The sequence below is a fragment of the Acomys minous genome, assembly GCF_964271855.1.
Source record: "Acomys minous genome assembly, chromosome: 6".
Lineage (NCBI taxonomy): Eukaryota > Metazoa > Chordata > Mammalia > Rodentia > Muridae > Acomys > Acomys minous.
In genome coordinates this window covers 70,459,565-70,477,635 of record NC_140487.1, presented here as the reverse complement: position 1 = coordinate 70,477,635, position 18,071 = coordinate 70,459,565, and the positions used below count along the sequence as shown (strand labels likewise).

At 40.8% G+C, this 18,071-nt stretch overlaps 1 protein-coding gene across 7 annotated transcripts in view; it reads right to left on the bottom strand.

Moving 5' to 3' along the window:
- DGKI (diacylglycerol kinase iota) overlaps positions 1-18,071 on the bottom strand; it is a 443,272-nt gene that overhangs the window by 153,879 nt on the left and 271,322 nt on the right. For 5 of the 7 annotated variants that reach the window (XM_084786170.1, XM_084786172.1, XM_084786174.1 and 2 more), the window contains 4 exons: positions 17,684-17,757; positions 16,068-16,179; positions 6,494-6,693; positions 1,165-1,227 (listed from right to left, as the gene is read on the bottom strand). In XM_084786170.1, the coding sequence (XP_084642296.1) occupies positions 1,165-1,227; positions 6,494-6,693; positions 16,068-16,179; positions 17,684-17,757 (449 nt within the window). The remainder of the gene's footprint in view (positions 1-1,164; positions 1,228-6,493; positions 6,694-16,067; positions 16,180-17,683; positions 17,758-18,071) is intronic. The other 2 variants (XM_084786173.1, XM_084786176.1) reach the window with 1 other exon arrangement.

Below are 18,071 nucleotides of genomic sequence, written 5' to 3'. Positions count from 1 at the left end.
TATATATTTCTAACGAATGAGATCCATAAGCCAAAATAAGATTGAGTAACTAAATTTTAGGAAGTACTTGGTAACACCTCTAGAGTTCAGATTTTACACAGCTCTTCATATACACATATTTTCCTACTCACTAACCTCACCGTCTAACTATGGCTGGGTCTCACAATACTCTGCCCTGCTCTGTGAATACGTCTGGAATGCAAAGATTCACAGGGATATATATTACCAATTACTTCAAGTATGACAAATCTGGAGTGGGATTATAGACACATAGAGAGTTCAGACACTGAAAACCAAATTAAACTTCAAAACCTATATCAGATTCATTCATCAACAGTGAACTCCAATGAGGTGTGACTGATTCTGAAAGCAAGAATCAGGGAGAAAATTTTTTGAACGGGTGATCTCTCTGCTGGGTCTTGGGAAATGCACAGACTCCAGACAGATGGAAGGCAACATGAGTCTAGAAACCTCTTTGCCTGGGTTTAAATCTCAGCGTATGACTTGTTAGTCTGTGACCTTGGACATGTACGCAGCAGAGAGTGCTCTCACATACGCATACTTGAGGCTCAGACACAAAGCGCCTAGCACGGTACTTGACACCTAATAAACAGTAGGTAATATATATTATACGGAGACAAATCAGTGTTTAGCACCAATTCCATTTTGTTTTTTCGTTTCACTGGCGTACATTGAGGATGAACCACTAAGCATGCACGGTAATAATTTCTGCTAACTAGGGATGCTCAGGGCCATTGATTATTGTGCAACAGCTGTGGCACACAAAAAAATGAGCTCCACACATAATGTTATGGCCATAAGCGCTTCCTCAGATAGATCTGTAATGGTATTGGTCTAACAGTCCTATCAGACTCTGAAAAACGGTGATGCTTAGCATAGCTGTTACACCAACCCACATAGCCAAGGGCCCGGAAATAGTTCATAAAGAGATGAAAGTGCAGACGCATGGTGAGTGGAGATATACAGAGCGCAAAGAGCTCTAATGCTCTCCGTCCGTGTCACAATAGGGGTGTGAGAGCATCTACAATTAGATGGCTCCTTCATCCGAGCGGCAGACCTGTGGAGGAAAAGGACGGCGTAGGCCATCAACCCCTGAGAAGAATTTGGGGACTGAGGGTCCAAACAGAAGGGCACTGTACTCACATGGTGAAGGAGCCGGGGGGAGCAGACACTCGCCGCAGGTCCGCAGCTTGCACCTGATGGATGCTAGAGGCAGCAGGGAATGGGCAGCGAAGACAGAGTCAGCAGGACAGCGTGGACAAACAAGGAACAAGCCGGGGAGAAAAAGAGAGACACACAAAGTTTAAACAGAAATTAAATGAGCGCATCACCAACAGCAATGAAAGAAAAAAAAAAAAAAAGAAAATCAAGCCAGCCATGGAAATAATCCAGAGAAGCCGGTGATAGCAATGAAGCCAACAGGACACATGGAAGCGGCTAGTTCCAGGCAAGCCACGTACTGGAGCGCGGGGGCCAAGGCGAGAGGGTGGGCTGTGGGCACAGGATGCATTGTCAGTGACACCTTTGCTCCAGGACAACTCAAGGGCAGAGGCACAGGCTTCCATAGGAGAGTGGGAACCAAGCACACTGGCCCCTCCCTGAGGAGGTGAGCCAGTTTCATCCTTGCACCTTGTCTTTGAGGTCCCATCAGAGAGCCATCTTGAAAAGAGGGACTCAGCAACCTTGAGCTTCCTTCAGCTAACCAGCAAGAGCTTTCTGAGAACCCCCAGCAGCAGCTTAAAACACCCCATTTTCACCCCTCGGATGCCTAAAGTTCACCCATAGTCTAGGCACAAAGGTAAAACCGTGAGCAACTCCCCTTCACTCTTTTGTGATGGAGAGAGTCCACAAACACTATTAGAAAATAGACATGACACAATTTAACAAGCTGAACTCACAAACTCATCCTCACTTCTGTACGTTCACCCTCTTTTCCGCTCTCATTTAAACGTCTCTAAGTGCAGGGCCAACAGCTCCCCAGAGTTTCAGTCTACTAGGTACATAGATTATCACAGAAGGTCACCTATGACTTTACGCCAGAGTTCTGACCAGGTTATCTTCAAAGACTCTCTGTAAAAAATTAATAGTACCCCTCAGTGGCCCAGGATGATGGATCCCAGCTGCCCAGTTCAAAGTCAGCTGGCTGGAGCTCTTGCCTTTGTACAAAATGACCCCCTTTCACACTTGCTGACAAAGTTAAAGGAACCAGCTCAAGAGTTCCCTTCCACACCAGTTAGTTTCGGCTTCTAATCGCTTTCACTGGTGCTTCCCAATACAGAACTTAGTGAAATGCATCGGGCTGTCCTGTTGTTAGGATGTTAGCAAAAATCCTAGGCCAAAAAAAATTCTCCGTGACATTTTGTGGAGGAAATATTTATCCAGCTTCGTAGTCTGTGTAGATTCATATGCTATAATAAAATAAAGTATATGGTCCCTTTCCAATATGGAGCTGGTGAACACATTTTATTTTGTGTATACAAATAAAAGTGTTATTATTTTTCTGGTAAATATTTTTCCTTTCATAGGAAATGCAGGCACAATGGCATTGTGAAGGTTCTACTACTTAGCTATTGCTCATGGAGACTCCTTCCAATTAGTCACATAATCATATCTGAATGATTCAATATTTGTCCTGCACGTGTAATAAAATATCCTCAAGACATTCTATATTGATAAGATTTTATGTAGCCGTTACTTTGTTCATCGTTTCCAAGAAATGTAGCAGAAATACAAATATAATGAGATCTACTTGTGAGTCACCAATTCGATATGTGAGCACATCAGAGGCGATGACAGGTCCTGGGCATGTAGGGCCTCCCCATGGAGCTGAGCAGAGGCCAGCAAGCAGATGACGGAATCACGGTGTAGGCAGATGATGTGATGGAAACAGGACCGAGAGGTACAACTGACGGCTAGAATTAGCCAGAGGACGGTTCTTGGTGAAAGTGATGTGTGAGTTGGGTTTTCCACCGTGAGCCTACTGGCAGATGAAAGGAGAAAGGGAGGCCACTGTGAGAAGACGACCCAGGAGCAAAAGAATAAAGATGATGAAAAAAGGCTGTAGTTCCCTGGGACAAAGGAGATCAAGATGAAGATGGAAAGGACCAAAAGCACCTGGGACGAGAGGGAACACAAGCTTTCCACTTTTAGAAAGACTGTTCTAATCAGCATAGTAGAAAAGACATCTTTCTGAAGAGAGAGGGGCAGCAAGGTCCCCTCTCTGGAAATGAATTGGTTGTAAGCGCACACCAGCCGTTTCCTAGTGAACAGAAGAGATGGTGTGCATCAAAGATCTGAGTGATGAACTGAAGATGGGTTTCAAGGAGAGCGCTAGTTAGCCAGCTAGATGCAGGAAAGTGGGGGCGAGTGAGAGGCATGATGAATGAACACACGGGTGAGCATCAGACTGGTGTGGACGGGATGGAGGGGATGCACAGGCACTAGAGTTAAGGGTCTGATGCTTAGCCGTATCCTAGCATCTTAGTAATCTGAGGTTGCCGCAAAACCCCACTGAGGAAAATCTGTCAATTACAGTGTTTGAAAAACAGTCTTTAGTTTGGGGAAAGGGCCAAGGCTGAAGTCACAGATCTGAGATTCAACATCCCAAAGAAAGAGCAGATGTGTGAGACACAGCAGCATTCAAGGGGGGAAGAAGAAGAAGAAGAAGAAGGAGAAGGAGAAGGAGAAGGAGAAGGAGAAGGAGAAGGAGAAGGAGAAGGAGAAGGAGAAGGAGAAGGAGAAGGAGAAGGAGAAGGAGAAGGAGAAGGAGAAGGAGAAGGAGAAGGAGAAGGAGAAGAAGAAGAAGAAGAAGAAGAAGAAGAAGAAGAAGAAGAAGAAGAAGAAGAAGAAGAAGAAGAAGAAGTTGTTATTTAGGGAAGCACAGCTTTAAAATAGCAAGTCTTCCCAGGTAACACGGATGAAAAGAGCCGTTCCTTGGGTGAACCAAGCAGCTACTATCCCTTCATGGAGAACATATGCACACATGCATGCACACACAAACACACATATATCTAAATATGCTCACACACAAAGGTCTGTGCCTTTAAAAATCTTATGACATTGGTTGTCTTCTATTTCTAGTAAGAAAAAAAAATACAGGAAGACTAAGCAAAAGAAACAGTTGTAGTTTATTTTTTAAGCAAGAAATAGAGCAAGAAAGCAAGGAAGGAAGAAGACAAAGAAGGAAAGAAAAATGAAGTTAGAGAGATAAAGGAGTGACATGACTTTTAAATATCTCCCCCATCACACAATGATGGACAAGACAGAAGTCCACAGGGATGGGAGGTTAAAGAAAAAAATCTTAAAAACCAAGGTTGACTTTGAACTTGAAACTTTACTTGAAAATACAGAAAAAGAAGTTAGATCCAAAAAAAGGAAAGAGAGAAAGAAATGCCTTATAATGAAAGAGACACACTCTAACTATAGAGATGAAAAAATGATTAAGGAGAGAGAAATCCAGGTTTAGTGAACAAGTATGACATGGCTACCAGGTTCACTTCTTTTTCTTTGAAAATGTACTGTCAGGACTGGTTTCTTTTGACTATAGTGTTGAATAATAATTTTATATATAGCAATTAAATTGTTTCTTATTTTTCAGCTTTTAATTATTTTTTGAAAAATGAATAGTGTGCTCTGTCTGCCACTGTGTGTGGGTCCTGCGTGTGCCTTGGGTCTGTTATCATGGGAACACAGTCCATTAGGAAGTGTAAGATTTTTTTTTTAGGTGAGGCTGCTCTTGGAGGCCTGTACAGTTGTGCAAGAAATATCATATGCATGCCTCACACGCCATGAGGACAAAACAAAACAGAAAACTGTGCGTGTTTATTTTGCTTGTAAATGAAGCCAACAGTCCTAATCAGCAGGATTACTTAGAGAAAACAAATTCTGTTTTTGACAAAAGCATAAAAGTTGTTTGAGACTAAACACTTCAAAAGTTTTACATCTACGAAGGTCAGGAGACCTTATTCTCCACTTTGGTGATCATACACTCGGTGAGCTGTATTCTTCCTTTTCCACCGATGATCTACAAGTGACCTAGGCACCTTGGCCACTGTGTAAGCTCAGAGGTAGCTTCCCATTCGTTACTTCTTAGGTTTTTGCCCAACCAGTGTATCATGGTTTGACTAACATTTGCAGAATATGGAGAACCACGCACAACTGTTGACATCTCGCCTTTTTTTTTTAAACATATAAAATCAACAAATGCGTCTTCAACCTAGAAGAAGGAAAAGGCAGCGAGGACGGAAAAGCATCAGCAATGCACCAGGAGTGGGGTTTTAATTTTTTTTTTTTTTTTTTTTTTGCCAGCTGCAAAATGTAAATAAAGCAAGAACTATCAACTCAGAGTAAAGGAGTAAACGGAAGCTCCAGGAAACAACCAGGACAGGGCTCCAGGAAGTCCAGGCTCCGCAAGCAGAGGAAGCGCACTTCTCACGCCAGCCTCAGACTTAGAAGCGGATGCCAGAAGCCGACGTGCCTAGAGAGCGCTGTCTGGCATTCTTCCTGAGCATATGCCGCCGCCAAGGAGAGAGGTGACAGGAGCAGTGGCGTCTGCGTCATCAGATATTCTGGGAATCTGTGCAGAGTCTCACCTTGACTTCATGAACACATGGCAAAGCATGCCCCTTCCTTGCAGGCACCTCCAGGAAGCCAGCCATTCAGTACAATAGGTAACCATGCAACACAGAGAGCAAACAGGAGGCGCACCTTTGAGGTCCCTCACTGTGACAGAGAATGACCCAAGACTAAGCCCTGAAATGACCTTAGGCGTAGTGACAAGATCTCTAGAGGGTACTCAAAATGATGACCCACATCCTCTTCTCTCTGCAGCTACGTCTCCAATCCCAAGCAGACAATTAAGCCGCTAATTTGAGTAAAGTACACTAGGAAATGAACACATGTTCTACTTTACCTATTCTTTATTGCCTTACCTTGAATTGGTTTATTAAAAACACCTAGAAAAAGAAAAGAGTGTGGGAAGGAAGGGACACCTGGCATTTAAAAGTAGGCACAGTCAGTTGAATTAAGTATGGACCAGAGATGCTGCCTCAGAAGGCAAAACTGAGCTGAAGCATCAGAGGACATGGGACCCCAGTTGGAAAGATGGAGAAAGGGACCACTCGCTGACACACAGAACGAAATGAAATGTAAAAGGTCGCCTGGAACAGACCTCCATAAAGCAAACTAAGTATTAAAACCAGTTCATCTGAACACAGTATACACCCAAGAGATCAACAAAGGAGAACCATCTATTTTACATATAGCCAAGATTACCCAAAAAGAGGGTTAAATAACTATAAAATAGATGAGGTAAAAGTGCACATGTCCCCATGAAAGTGATCTAGGGCCTATGGTGCTTTCCTGATTTTTCCCTCCCCTTTCTAACACAGTGAGGTCCCCAGACCATGCGCATGCTCCTGCAATCTGCTTTCCAGTGTCTCCACATCACCCAGGAAGGCAACCACAGACTCACTCATTGAGCAAAGGCATAGAGGTTCTCCGCTTGCTCTTCTGGACCATGTTGGCCTGATTCCTCAAGGAGATCCGAATCATCGCTGGTGCCAACCTACACGGTTCCCCGTCCACTTGCATGGGGATGGACTTGTAAGTAAGGAGCATCACTTCCCGACACTGGTGCAGTCTTTCTCCGTGACCCCCGACTTGCAAGGCAGCCTGTCCAAACAAGGCAAAGAGGAGCCAAGAGTCGGTGAGTGATACTTCAGAAAGCTACCCCTAAACTCAATGCAGATAACTAACAGCCTTTGATAACGTCAGTACAAATCATTAGCCAACAAGAACTTGAAGAAATCATAGCTACAAATAAGTCAAGTATGCAAAGCTTCTGAAGAACCATACCATGTATGCCCAGTATAAATCTAGTTACAGCTGTGTCAGGGAAAAGATGAAGACATATTTATGTCTCTTTCATGTTGGGGTTGCATGGCATGCAGGCATATGGAGGTCAGAGGAAAACCTGCAGGAATTGATTTTCTCCACCTTATAGATCCCAGGAGTTAAAGTGGCAGGCTTGGCGGCATGTGCCTTATCTGTTGAACCATCTTGACAGACCTCATGCAAGACTAATTAATACAAAAGTTTTCCTTTGCATAATCTATGCCCACTAAGTAATTGATTTCAGAACAATAAAAATAAATAAAAAGGGCAAAGCACATACTTTACCAATTTCTAAATTGAATTTACTAATGTTAAGTGTACAGCCTACCCTTAGTTAATCGAAAACTTGGACAAGACTTTTTTACATAAACCTCTTCAAATTATTTCAAATTTGGTTCAGTAAATAATGTGATAAAAATAAATAAACAAAAGTGAGTTATCTGGAAACTTGAAGATCTCAAATCTAACCCCATTATACTTATGAAATCAACACTGTAACTAATTTTGAAAAACAAAGGCCCAAATATAATTAGAATAGTGTGAAAGAAGACAAAAGAACAATGGAAATTTTACCATCCTTACTAGACAAAGAATCAAAATACTAGTGTTTGCATACCAACACAGATGATGAATGGAAACACATAGGAAAAAATTTACACTCATTCCTCTGAGGACATGACTTTGTGGATTTGACAATATAATTTATTGAGTAAATGATAGATAATTTAGCCAAGGGTGTTAGGAATAGTTGTCAGTACATCTAGAAAAATGTAATCAATATAATGTTCCATATCACACAAAGAAGAAATTATATATATTATATATACATATATGTATATATTATATATACATACATACATCTCTCTGTGTGTATATATATACACACACACACTGTTGTTAGTGATAATCTTGTTATTTTTTTCTTCTTATCAAAAGATGTTACTACGCAACTAATTCTGACCTTGAGCCCTCATCCCCACCTGCTTCAGCCTTTTCAGTACTGAGACTGCAGGCCTGCACTACCACACTTAGCACTACAGTTTGGATCTCGCGTGTCCTCTGAAGGCACATGTGTTAAATGTTTAGCGTCCAGCCCATGGCATTATTGGGAGATGGTAGAACCTTTAAGAAGTGGACCCTTGTGGGAATAAGGCTAATGTCATGCCTTTGAGGGGATTATGAGGACCCTAGCACCCCTTTACTGCTGTCACACCTTTGGAAAGGTTTTCAGGACTCTAGCACTCCTCTAGTTTGCTTTTTCTATGGCGTGCCCCATCACTACGCACTGCCTTGGCATATGCTCAAATACAATGCCCAAGTGACTGCTGACTGAAATTGTGAGCCAAAACACACCTTCCTTTAAAAGCCAGTCATCCCAAATATTTTGCCACAGTAATGGAAACCTAGCACAGCATCTCTCTCTTTTTCTAGAGGCCTCTAGGGAGGTGGCTAATCCTTGTCTGTGCTTTCATTCCCTCTAGCTCCTTGACTCACACAAAGAGCCACACAACAGGCCCACTCCTCATGCAGTTAATTAACTGCCTTTCAGAATCCTGGCTCCTGCTTCGCAACCCTCATGACAAAGGCAACCAAAGGCCTTCTCAAGCTGCCATGTCTCCGAAATTCCATCACTTAGCTAACGTCCTGGCTCCTTAGGACTAAATGGCACCACTCTCTTTCTAGCACCAGAAGTGACAGGGACTTTGTGTGCCTGGTGTGATTCATCTATAGGCTGTCCGCTTTCCAGGTCTCCTAATATTCACAGTGTCCCACACAAGCTCTTGCAATCGTTCTCTTTCCACAGAGCTATTTCATTATGTTTTATTGCTTCCCCCACCCCCCATTTCAGCAAGGATTAGCCTCTGAACACCAGCGTGCTAGAAAGTCCCGCTGCACCAGATGCTGTGGGAAGTCTAAATGACAATGGTAGCAGTGGTACTTCTCCAACGAGTGTCCATATAATTCAACATTTACAGAGACGCTAAGCCCGCTTCCATTTCCTCCGATGGGACTGATTTGAGTTTGTTGCTACGGGGCTCTTTGAGCACTAGTATTTTATGTTTCTAGGCTGTGCCTACTGTTCAACAATATCGTGTTCTCAAATACAACTTCACCCCATCTAGAACCATCCCTCTTTCTCTATCTCTATGTCCCATGGCATAATGTTCAGTAATTGTCAAAATAAAGTAGGGCAGTTTAAGGAAGGGAGGGAGTTTATCTGACAACTCTCCTTCTAGTAATTGCATAAGAAATCTAAATTTCACCAAAAGTTTACTTATAATGTGTTTACGGATTTCCTTTTAAGGACAAGATAAAGACTTTGAAACACTAAATACCCTTTCTTACCAAGAGTACTTATACGTGTGTGCCTTTTTTCATCTCTGCTCAGTGGACGTAGATTCTTACCAGTACCAACAAAAGGTCACGACAGAAGAAAGAAAGAAAGAAAGAAAGAAAGAAAGAGGAAGAAAAATGCCCAAACGACTTCACAGCCTTTAGAAAGACATTAACCTGAGGAACTATGACATAAGTTAGACAATAATCTCTATGTTTTAAAGCTATTTAAAGAAATAGTCCTTACCTTAAAATCTGTAATATCCCAAAAATTAAAATAGTGACAGAATCAACAATAAATCCTGAGAAATGGGATAAGGCAGATTTGTATAAGTCTAGGAAAAAACACATCCTACTGATATTTTTAACTCTGAACTGTTCGTTTTAGTCATTTACAGTAGACATGTTTTGTATCTTGTAAAGGAAGAACTGAAAAGGTAATGTGAAAACAATATGAATTAGCTTAACAGCAAAACATAATTTAGGTTATATTTGACAAATCATCTACTGAATGGATAATCAATGGATCTTGACATACAAAGAAGAAACCATGATCCAAGGGGGAAAAATGAAATTATCTCACAGTAAAGCTTAGTAGCAAATTGGATTCTACAGGAGGAAATGTGTCACTGAAGATGGAAACAGATCTAGATCGATAGAAATTATCGATCTCAGCAACACAGACAGGAATGATTCGTCTTATTCCACCTTTTGTTAGACAGTAAACAGCAAACTCTTTAACTGATACATAGGGAAAGGAGAAGAGAGAAGGCAGTACGTGAATAAGTCAGCCTTAAGATTCATAAAAACCAATGACACTAAAACAGAGCAAACAGAAAGAAAATCACTGCATGGTGCCCATGCCATCGCCAAAGGATGGTGTTTTCTAACTGATCAAAACCATGAAAGCCATGCATGGCAAAAGTTCATTTTCCGATGTAAGTCAACAAAGGGTGAGAAGGGAGGGCAATTGTTTGCTTTACTGAAATGGGTACAATATAGTTACAAAGACCCTTGTAAAGGAAATAGCAAGGGGAGAAGAGAGAGTCAAAAAGGGTTTACATAAGAACACACAGCAGAAAATGAAGAAAAACACAGCTTCACCTTTCCCTACAATGCCTTAGACTTCTAGATAAATACATACTAAAACCACAATTATGTTGTCCAAAGCCACTGTGTGTGATGCAGTCTATTTGTTTATAAACTTACGGAGAGGGGGAAATCACTGCCTTCCTGACTCCACCAAGCTCCAGGGAACAGTTCCAATCTAATGGTCACACCGATGGCCTGCTTAAACCAAATGGCTCACAAGACAAAACCAAAAACCACAATTGTGTAAAGGGGACAGGTAGAATTGGGGAGTGGGTTTGATAGGGATAGAGATGGAAGGCAGATAAGGAAGATTCGGGGGAGACTAATCCACATACTATATGATTGTGTGTGTGTGTGTGTGTGTGTGTGTGTGTGTGTGTGTGTGTGTGTGCGCGCGTGTGTGCATGCTTTGCCTGTGTGTAGCCCTAACACAAATAAAGCCTACTTCATAAAACTAGCAGTCATAAAAGTGTTCAAGATGAATTCTAGAAAAAGTAGGGGATGGAGGTGGGATGTGGAAAGGAATATAGAGCAGTAAAAAATACGTAAATGGTGTATTTGTATATAAAAATTCTCAAAATTTAAATTATAAGGAAATAAAATACTGTTGAAAATGCATAGTCACTAAAAGATGATGAACACACACAAAATATATTTATTTGCAGCAAATAAGTGTTCCAAAACTCTCGTATCTAGAGTACGTCTCTCCTTCTCTTTCACCCTTCTCTCATATATTCCCTCCCTCTGCACCTCCTGGTCCCCTCCCCCTCCCCAGATCCATTCCTCCTCCGTTTCTCTTATAGCACAATAATAAAAGGTGAACCATTCATCAGCATATGCAAAAATATAGATCTCTTCTTCAAAAGACAGTGTACTAATTATTGCATGCTTACCCTTACCCTTGATTGTGTTGTTTAGTGGGCTGTTAACTATTTTCCCCAGAGTTCTTCAATTTCACAAGACATCCCTACCTCCTTTATGCATTTGTTTTCCCAGCATTGATTTCATTAACTGTAGAGTTTTAAACCTAAATCACCTCTTATTGCTCTACACATTACTATTGTGCCAGTAAATATTAAAGTATATACATATATACATATATCTGTGTGTATATGCATATATACATATATAAATATATATACATTATATATACATATATGTATGTATATATATTTGTGTTTTAGGGGTTTTTTTTGAGACAGGGTTTCTCTGTGTAGCCTTGGCTGTCTGGACTCACTTTGTAGACCAGGCTGGCTCGAACTTACAGAGATCCGCCTGCTTCTGCATCTCCAAATGCTGATATTCCAAGCATGGGCCACTGCACCTGGCAATTTTACAATTTTTACTAAGAGTTTTAAAAACATTTCTGTCATTGAATCATGACTCTGTTCCCTGGGAATTTGTCATAACCACCTGAACTCACAGAGTTTACACACAACCTCAATTAAAGAGGTATTTATGACACCAAACATCAGACACATGAAAACTTCATAAAGGAATGATTATTATTTAAATTGTGATATGCTTACATATTCAAGCATAGGTTGCCATTTGTAGTGTGATTTTTTTGATAATGATTAAATAGAAAGAAAGCCACTGTGGCATATAGAACAATGCCTCCTGCCACACTGATGTAATTGTGTGTGAAACTCTGTGTGTAGTTTCCATTGCTTTGTAATGACAAATCCTGGGGAAGAAGGTATTGATTCAATGACAGAAGAAGAAACAACAACAAAAAAAACCTCTCAGTAAAAATTATAAATCCACTTTTTAAATTTTATGTATGTTTTCAAATATACATAAGTCACTGAAACAAAGTCACTGAAAGGAAGCACATCAGAAATCAGAATATGCGCAGCTCTCTGTAAGTGTTACGATTAGATATGCTATTTGCACTTCAGTTCTTACACTAAGTGTATTTTAAAATGAGTAAATACTTAGCATTTTATTTTCTAAAAAAGTCTAAGAGGTCACATTATGCAGACGTATAATACCTCCGCCCTGGGAATCCTTCTGTGTATTTGTCTGAGACTCACCAGCCCTTTGCTTTTCTCATTCAGAAACGCAAAGGAACTTACACATTTTAATTTCAATTAACAGAGAGATCAGTGTGCTTTCTTCAAAGTTGAGGAGCCAGAATCACAAATGAGGGGCCCACTTCCTCCATGTGAATCACGCTTTGAACTGTCTTGAAAAGTTTTAAATTACTTAGAAACAGACTCAACATGAAAGGCCCTTCCTAACCATAATAACAAAAAATTGTGGCAGATGCAAATACAAATTACAATGCCTGATTATGGGCTCTCTAAAACCCAAAAAGGCAATCAGGGTACCCAGTACCCAGTGAGAAATCATCTTAATTAGCAGGAAGGCATTGCGACCAATGGAGCCGACTGAAGACTTCTCTTTGAAGTTTTCAATTACAAGATAAACATTATGAAAGAAATAAGGTTTTTTTTTTTTGCCTATTCCAGTAATTTTAAAGCTCTCTCCAAAAATCAGCCTGAGTTTCCTGTTCTTGGATGTACTTAAATTATAAGCAATGTACAAAATATTTATTAGTTTATTGCATAACCTTGAAATATGTAGGCTTTAGTGACTCCAGACATGTCAATTTCTGAGAAAAAAAAAACAATTTGCTGGAAAACACTTGACATACTAGTTAAGGTTTTAAATTATATGGAAGCCAATTTAAGTATATATCCAAAAAGAGTACTTTCAACTACTTATACCATTCTATTCAGACAGGCATCTTAAACACATGCTTATAATTTTATATAATTTACCTTCTTGGAAATATAATCAATAAAATAACATCAATGAATTGAAAACTGGAGGACTAAACATAAAATTCTTTCACAGTAAATGGAAAAAAAAACCCTACAATACGATACCATTGGATGAGTGGTGTGAACATTTAGAAATATGCTGCCAGGCTTCCCCTTCGTTACTACTCTGTGTTATAAATGATGCACATTGGACATTGCATCTTCACCTCAGGGGAAACCAAGGGCAGCATGAGTAACGAGTCCTACCATTAAACTCCTGGTCAACTCAGTTTATATCGGCTGCTTCCTGCTCCCACTACCATGTTGTACTGTCCTTGCCACGCTGGACTCTACCACTCAGGAATTCTGCTTCTCTAAGTTGCTTTTGGTCATGGCGTTTTAACACTACAAATACACCAGCTAAGGGTCTAAACCTTGATGTTGAGGACAGTGAGGAAGGGTGGAACAATCCTTTGACCACTTGGGCCCTAGTAAAAGATCTCTAGCCCTCTGGCAGTTCCTGATCCCTCTGCACCACATGTAGTACAGTGACACTGTGGTGTATGGTAACAGCTCAACCAACTTTGACTGGATCGAGGCAAAAATAAGTGAGAAAATACACAGGAGGACTGTTTCTGTGTGGGGTGTATTATACACCGGTACAGCATGGCCCCTGCAGTAATTTTCCCTTCACACATATATTCTGAATTTAATTCTATTTTGTCCTTTCTATTAGTTTAGAAAGCTTTGGTGATAAAGAATGCTCTATGAATCCACGGCATACTTTCTTCCTTTTATCCATCTCCCTCCTTCTCAGAAGATGAATTTTCAGCTTGCCTGCCCTGTCATCTTCCATCTCACGTGCTCATGAAAAAGGTCAGTCTCATCTTTAGGGGCATCATCAACTGAAATGACTTACACTCTTGCCATAATTTCAATAGGTTGTTGTGTTAAAGTGATTTCATTGGTGGTTTTTGAGGGAGAAACCATTGTCATTCACAAGATGGGCAAAACAAACGAGGCCTATGTTCATTGTCAAACTGATAACTTCTGGGCATTCATTCCTGTGGGATAACTATCCCCCTGTTACATCTATTGAGGTTAGGAAGATCTATGAATGAGCAGTGACACTATTCCCTGGCTGGGATCCGAGACTGTGGTAAGCAGGGAAAGAGGCCGAGTAGCAACACACACATTTACTGCTCTCTGCTCCCTGATTGCACACGCAGTGTGAACAGAAGCTTCATGCTTCTGCTGCCTTTGGCCCTGAACGATGAACTGAAACAAGCTCACCTGGCGTTCCTTCTGTCAGGGTAGGAAACAAAGACAGAGACATGCTTTTGCTTATTCAAGTAGAAACACACCTTCTGTCCTTTGGTGGATATATGCTATCTCAGGCCGGTGCTAACCCAAAGTTACAACTGGAGGCTTATTTCGATTCGTACAAGCTATGAGTTTATAATAACAACTTATATGATGCAACATAAAATCACAGTTTTTATAATTCTTAATTGCTCAACCTTAGTTGAAGAAGTTGAAAGAGTTTGAAATGGACTTACATTATAAATTCGGTTTTTAATATAAACACACAATATTGAAGTCTGAAGTGTATTGAAAGGTTTTAGTGTCTTTATAAACTCAGTTATGTTATATAAGCATGCTTTTGCTTTAATCCCAGGTGTGGGATATGGGGCTGATTCATTTGCCTCATGAGGGCTCTGAGAGGGGCTCTTTGCCAGCTACAGAGAGTTTAATTCTGAGGACTCCAGAGAGGGAATCAATGCCAGAGCCCAGAATGTGCTGGGGGCTCTGGGAAAAAAGAATGCTGCTGCTCCCCCTGCTGCTCCTGGTTGCTGCTGATACAGTTTGAGGAGAAGTTGGACTTGCCCCAAGAAACATAACAGCCTAACCAGGAGAAAGTAGCTATAGAGAGCTATGCTCCTTCTTTCTCTCATACCTGGTGTTGGGGTATTGGAAGGGACTGGGGTGGAGAAGGGGGAAAGATATAAGAAACCAAAATAAATCAGATTTTTAAAGTATGCCAAGAAGTGATGGTTACCCTGTAGCGATCGACGAGTACTAAGGTGGTCATAGGGTATTTTTTACCATTTATAAATATTTTGTGACAATCCATGCTAAGTGAACAAGATGAAATTAAATATAAATTACTAGTTTTTTAAGTTAAATATTCCTGTCCTCAGGGAAGCAGGAAAAGCATCAATCGAGTGCTGTGGTTTCATGTTAATGCTGCACTATCTGTGTCAAGATGGCTTCACAAGCATGCAATGTTTTATTTTCTATAAGGTAAACAGAAACAAATAAAATTGGTTTATTTTGCAGTTCAGATGAATATGACTAGGTTTTCAGACTTAAAGACATATGCATGTTTATCCTAAGCATTTCTGTACTATGTTGCACTTATAAGTTGGTAAACCAAGAGGAAAAAACCCTTTTTTGTTGAAAATAGTTTTTTTCATACAATATATTCTGGTCACAGTTTCTCTCACTCCTAGATCCCCACCAGCCTTCCCATCCACCCAAATCCGTACTCTTTCTTTATCTGTCTTATTAGAAAACAAACAAAATGAAATAACCAGAATATGACAAAATAAATAGGAAAGAAAATCAAAGAAAAAGCACAAGAAGAAAATACAGACACAGAAGTACACATATTCACACACAGAGAAATTCCATAAACATACAAAATCAGAAAACATAATATGTAAGAAAAGACCTGTAAGGCAAAGATCAAAATGTCCAGACAAAGCATTATTAAACACCCCTCCAAGTACTAGTGAGTTGGCTTGTGTTCGGCATCTATGCTGGGCACGGGTACAAACCTTATGTGTGGTCTGTGCATCCAGTCAGACTCTGTTGAAGAAAACTCGGTTTGTGAGAGGTAAAGTATACTTGTGCTTTACACACAAGACTTTTCGATAAAGTTGAGATATTGCTCACCAAAGAGGCCATGGTGAAGCCAATGACTTCAATGTAGCCATCGTCATGGCGTTGGGGTTCAAAGTCGTGGTGATCTCCGGGGTTTCCCCAAGGCATTGTGCCAGCACAATATCTGAAAACAAGGTAAAAGCCAGTTAAAGATTCTTCCTTCTTCTCCTGATTAGCACTAGGAATTAACTTAGGGTTGATGTACCCATTCACCAAGGTCTCCCACAGTATGCTCATGACTATACAGGAGATTTATGCTTCTATGCGTCAGTTTATAAATAAACCTTTAAAATTAATTTCTCCTGGGACTTGATGCTTATTAAATGTGAGAACAATTTCTGTTCTCGGCGCATCCCTTCAAGTATAAAATAATGAAGCTACTATTTCCAAGGTATCACAACCTTGAAAAAAAGCCACAATTTAACAACAAAAGCATCCTGTGGTACTCATTTTTTCCCTCCATTTCTCACTCTAGAGTTCATGTTATTAATTATCCTTAATAATTCTCTTAAAAGAAGACAAATTCATGCTAGTGTAAAAGAGAACATGAATTAAGTTGGCAATATTTACCACTGCACAGGAAATAAGACAAGAAATACCCAGAGGGGAAAAAATGAATGAAAATCACTTTAAATAAATAAATAAGAGAGGAAATAAAGTATGCTAGGCATGGTGATATATGCCTACTTTTCCAGGACAAAAGAGGCCAAGGTACAAGAATTGTGAATTATATTTTGAGATCCTCTCTCAAAAGAAAAGAAAGAAGAAGGAAGGAAAGGAGGGAGGGAAGGAAGGTGAGTGGAAAGGGAGAAGAGAAGTATGAATTGAGAAAGGAAAAGGGATGAATAAAATTATAAAATCAGAGGAGCAGACACATAAGGAAAGACGGTTGGGAGTGATGAGGAAAATACTGTACTTTAGTAGTAAGCCTTCTACTAAAGCCGTGCTGATCCATGCTCCTTGGAACTGACTGGCCTGAGCACTTCCAAGAGCAACCTGGAGACCTCAGTAGGTTGACCTAGACACAAATTTCTATAGCTCTTTCATTTTCCTTAAATTCGGCCAAGGTCAGCTTATTTGCAGTCTAAGCTGGTTGGTAGCAAGCAAGGAGGGGCTATGGGCCATGCCTTCCAGTGTCTGGGCCCGGGAACCTAGAGTCACATTTTATGCCATTGAAGTGATGTGCTTATTTTGAAAACAGCCAGTCCTGAGTGCTCCTTTCTCCTGGTGCACAGCGGTTCCAAAGAGCACTGAAGCCCTGTCTGTAACATGTCTCTCTGCTGGATTCCAGCATCTGGAAGAGAAATCCATACTCCTCAGGTTGGATGTGTTCCTAACAGCTTTCGGGAAACTGAAAGCAGGGTTCTATTCACATCTGTCTTCCCTTGAGGCTGTAGGGTGGGTGTGGGACAGTAAACGAGGATTACATGAAACCTCTGGAGAAAAGGCCCGAGTCTCTCAAGGCTGGGAGGAAGCCAAGCAGGAGATGAAAACTAGCAGGCATGGCACCGTTAACAGGACATGAAAATGAGGGGTTTCATGGACTATACCCGAGGTGTTTCACTTCTGAAATCAGATGTGATTCGGGGTTCACACCAAGCAAAGGCAACGGTATGGATAGCGCTTACCTGGGAATATTTAAAAATACTATACACTGGAACTTCAGGTCCTGGATCTTTGGGGTGAGATCTGTCCCATCACACTGCAGCAACCAAAGCAGAGAAAGCGAGGCTTCTGAAGTGGTCATGAGTCTGAGGGTCTCATCCGAGACGACTGAGTCAACAACAGCCCAGAGCATGGCATTCGGCCCCTTGCCCCCACGTGAACTCCACGTGCCATGGCTGACTGGAGAAGGGCCACGCTCTAAACTTTACTTCTGTTCTGATCTCATATCAAATAAAACTTCCCGGTGACCAAGGCGATTTTTATCTGCTCTATATTCAAAGCAGATGCTTTTATCCACTGCCTTGAGCTATTGTTATAGATATTTAGACATAGAGGGCTAACGTTTAAAGA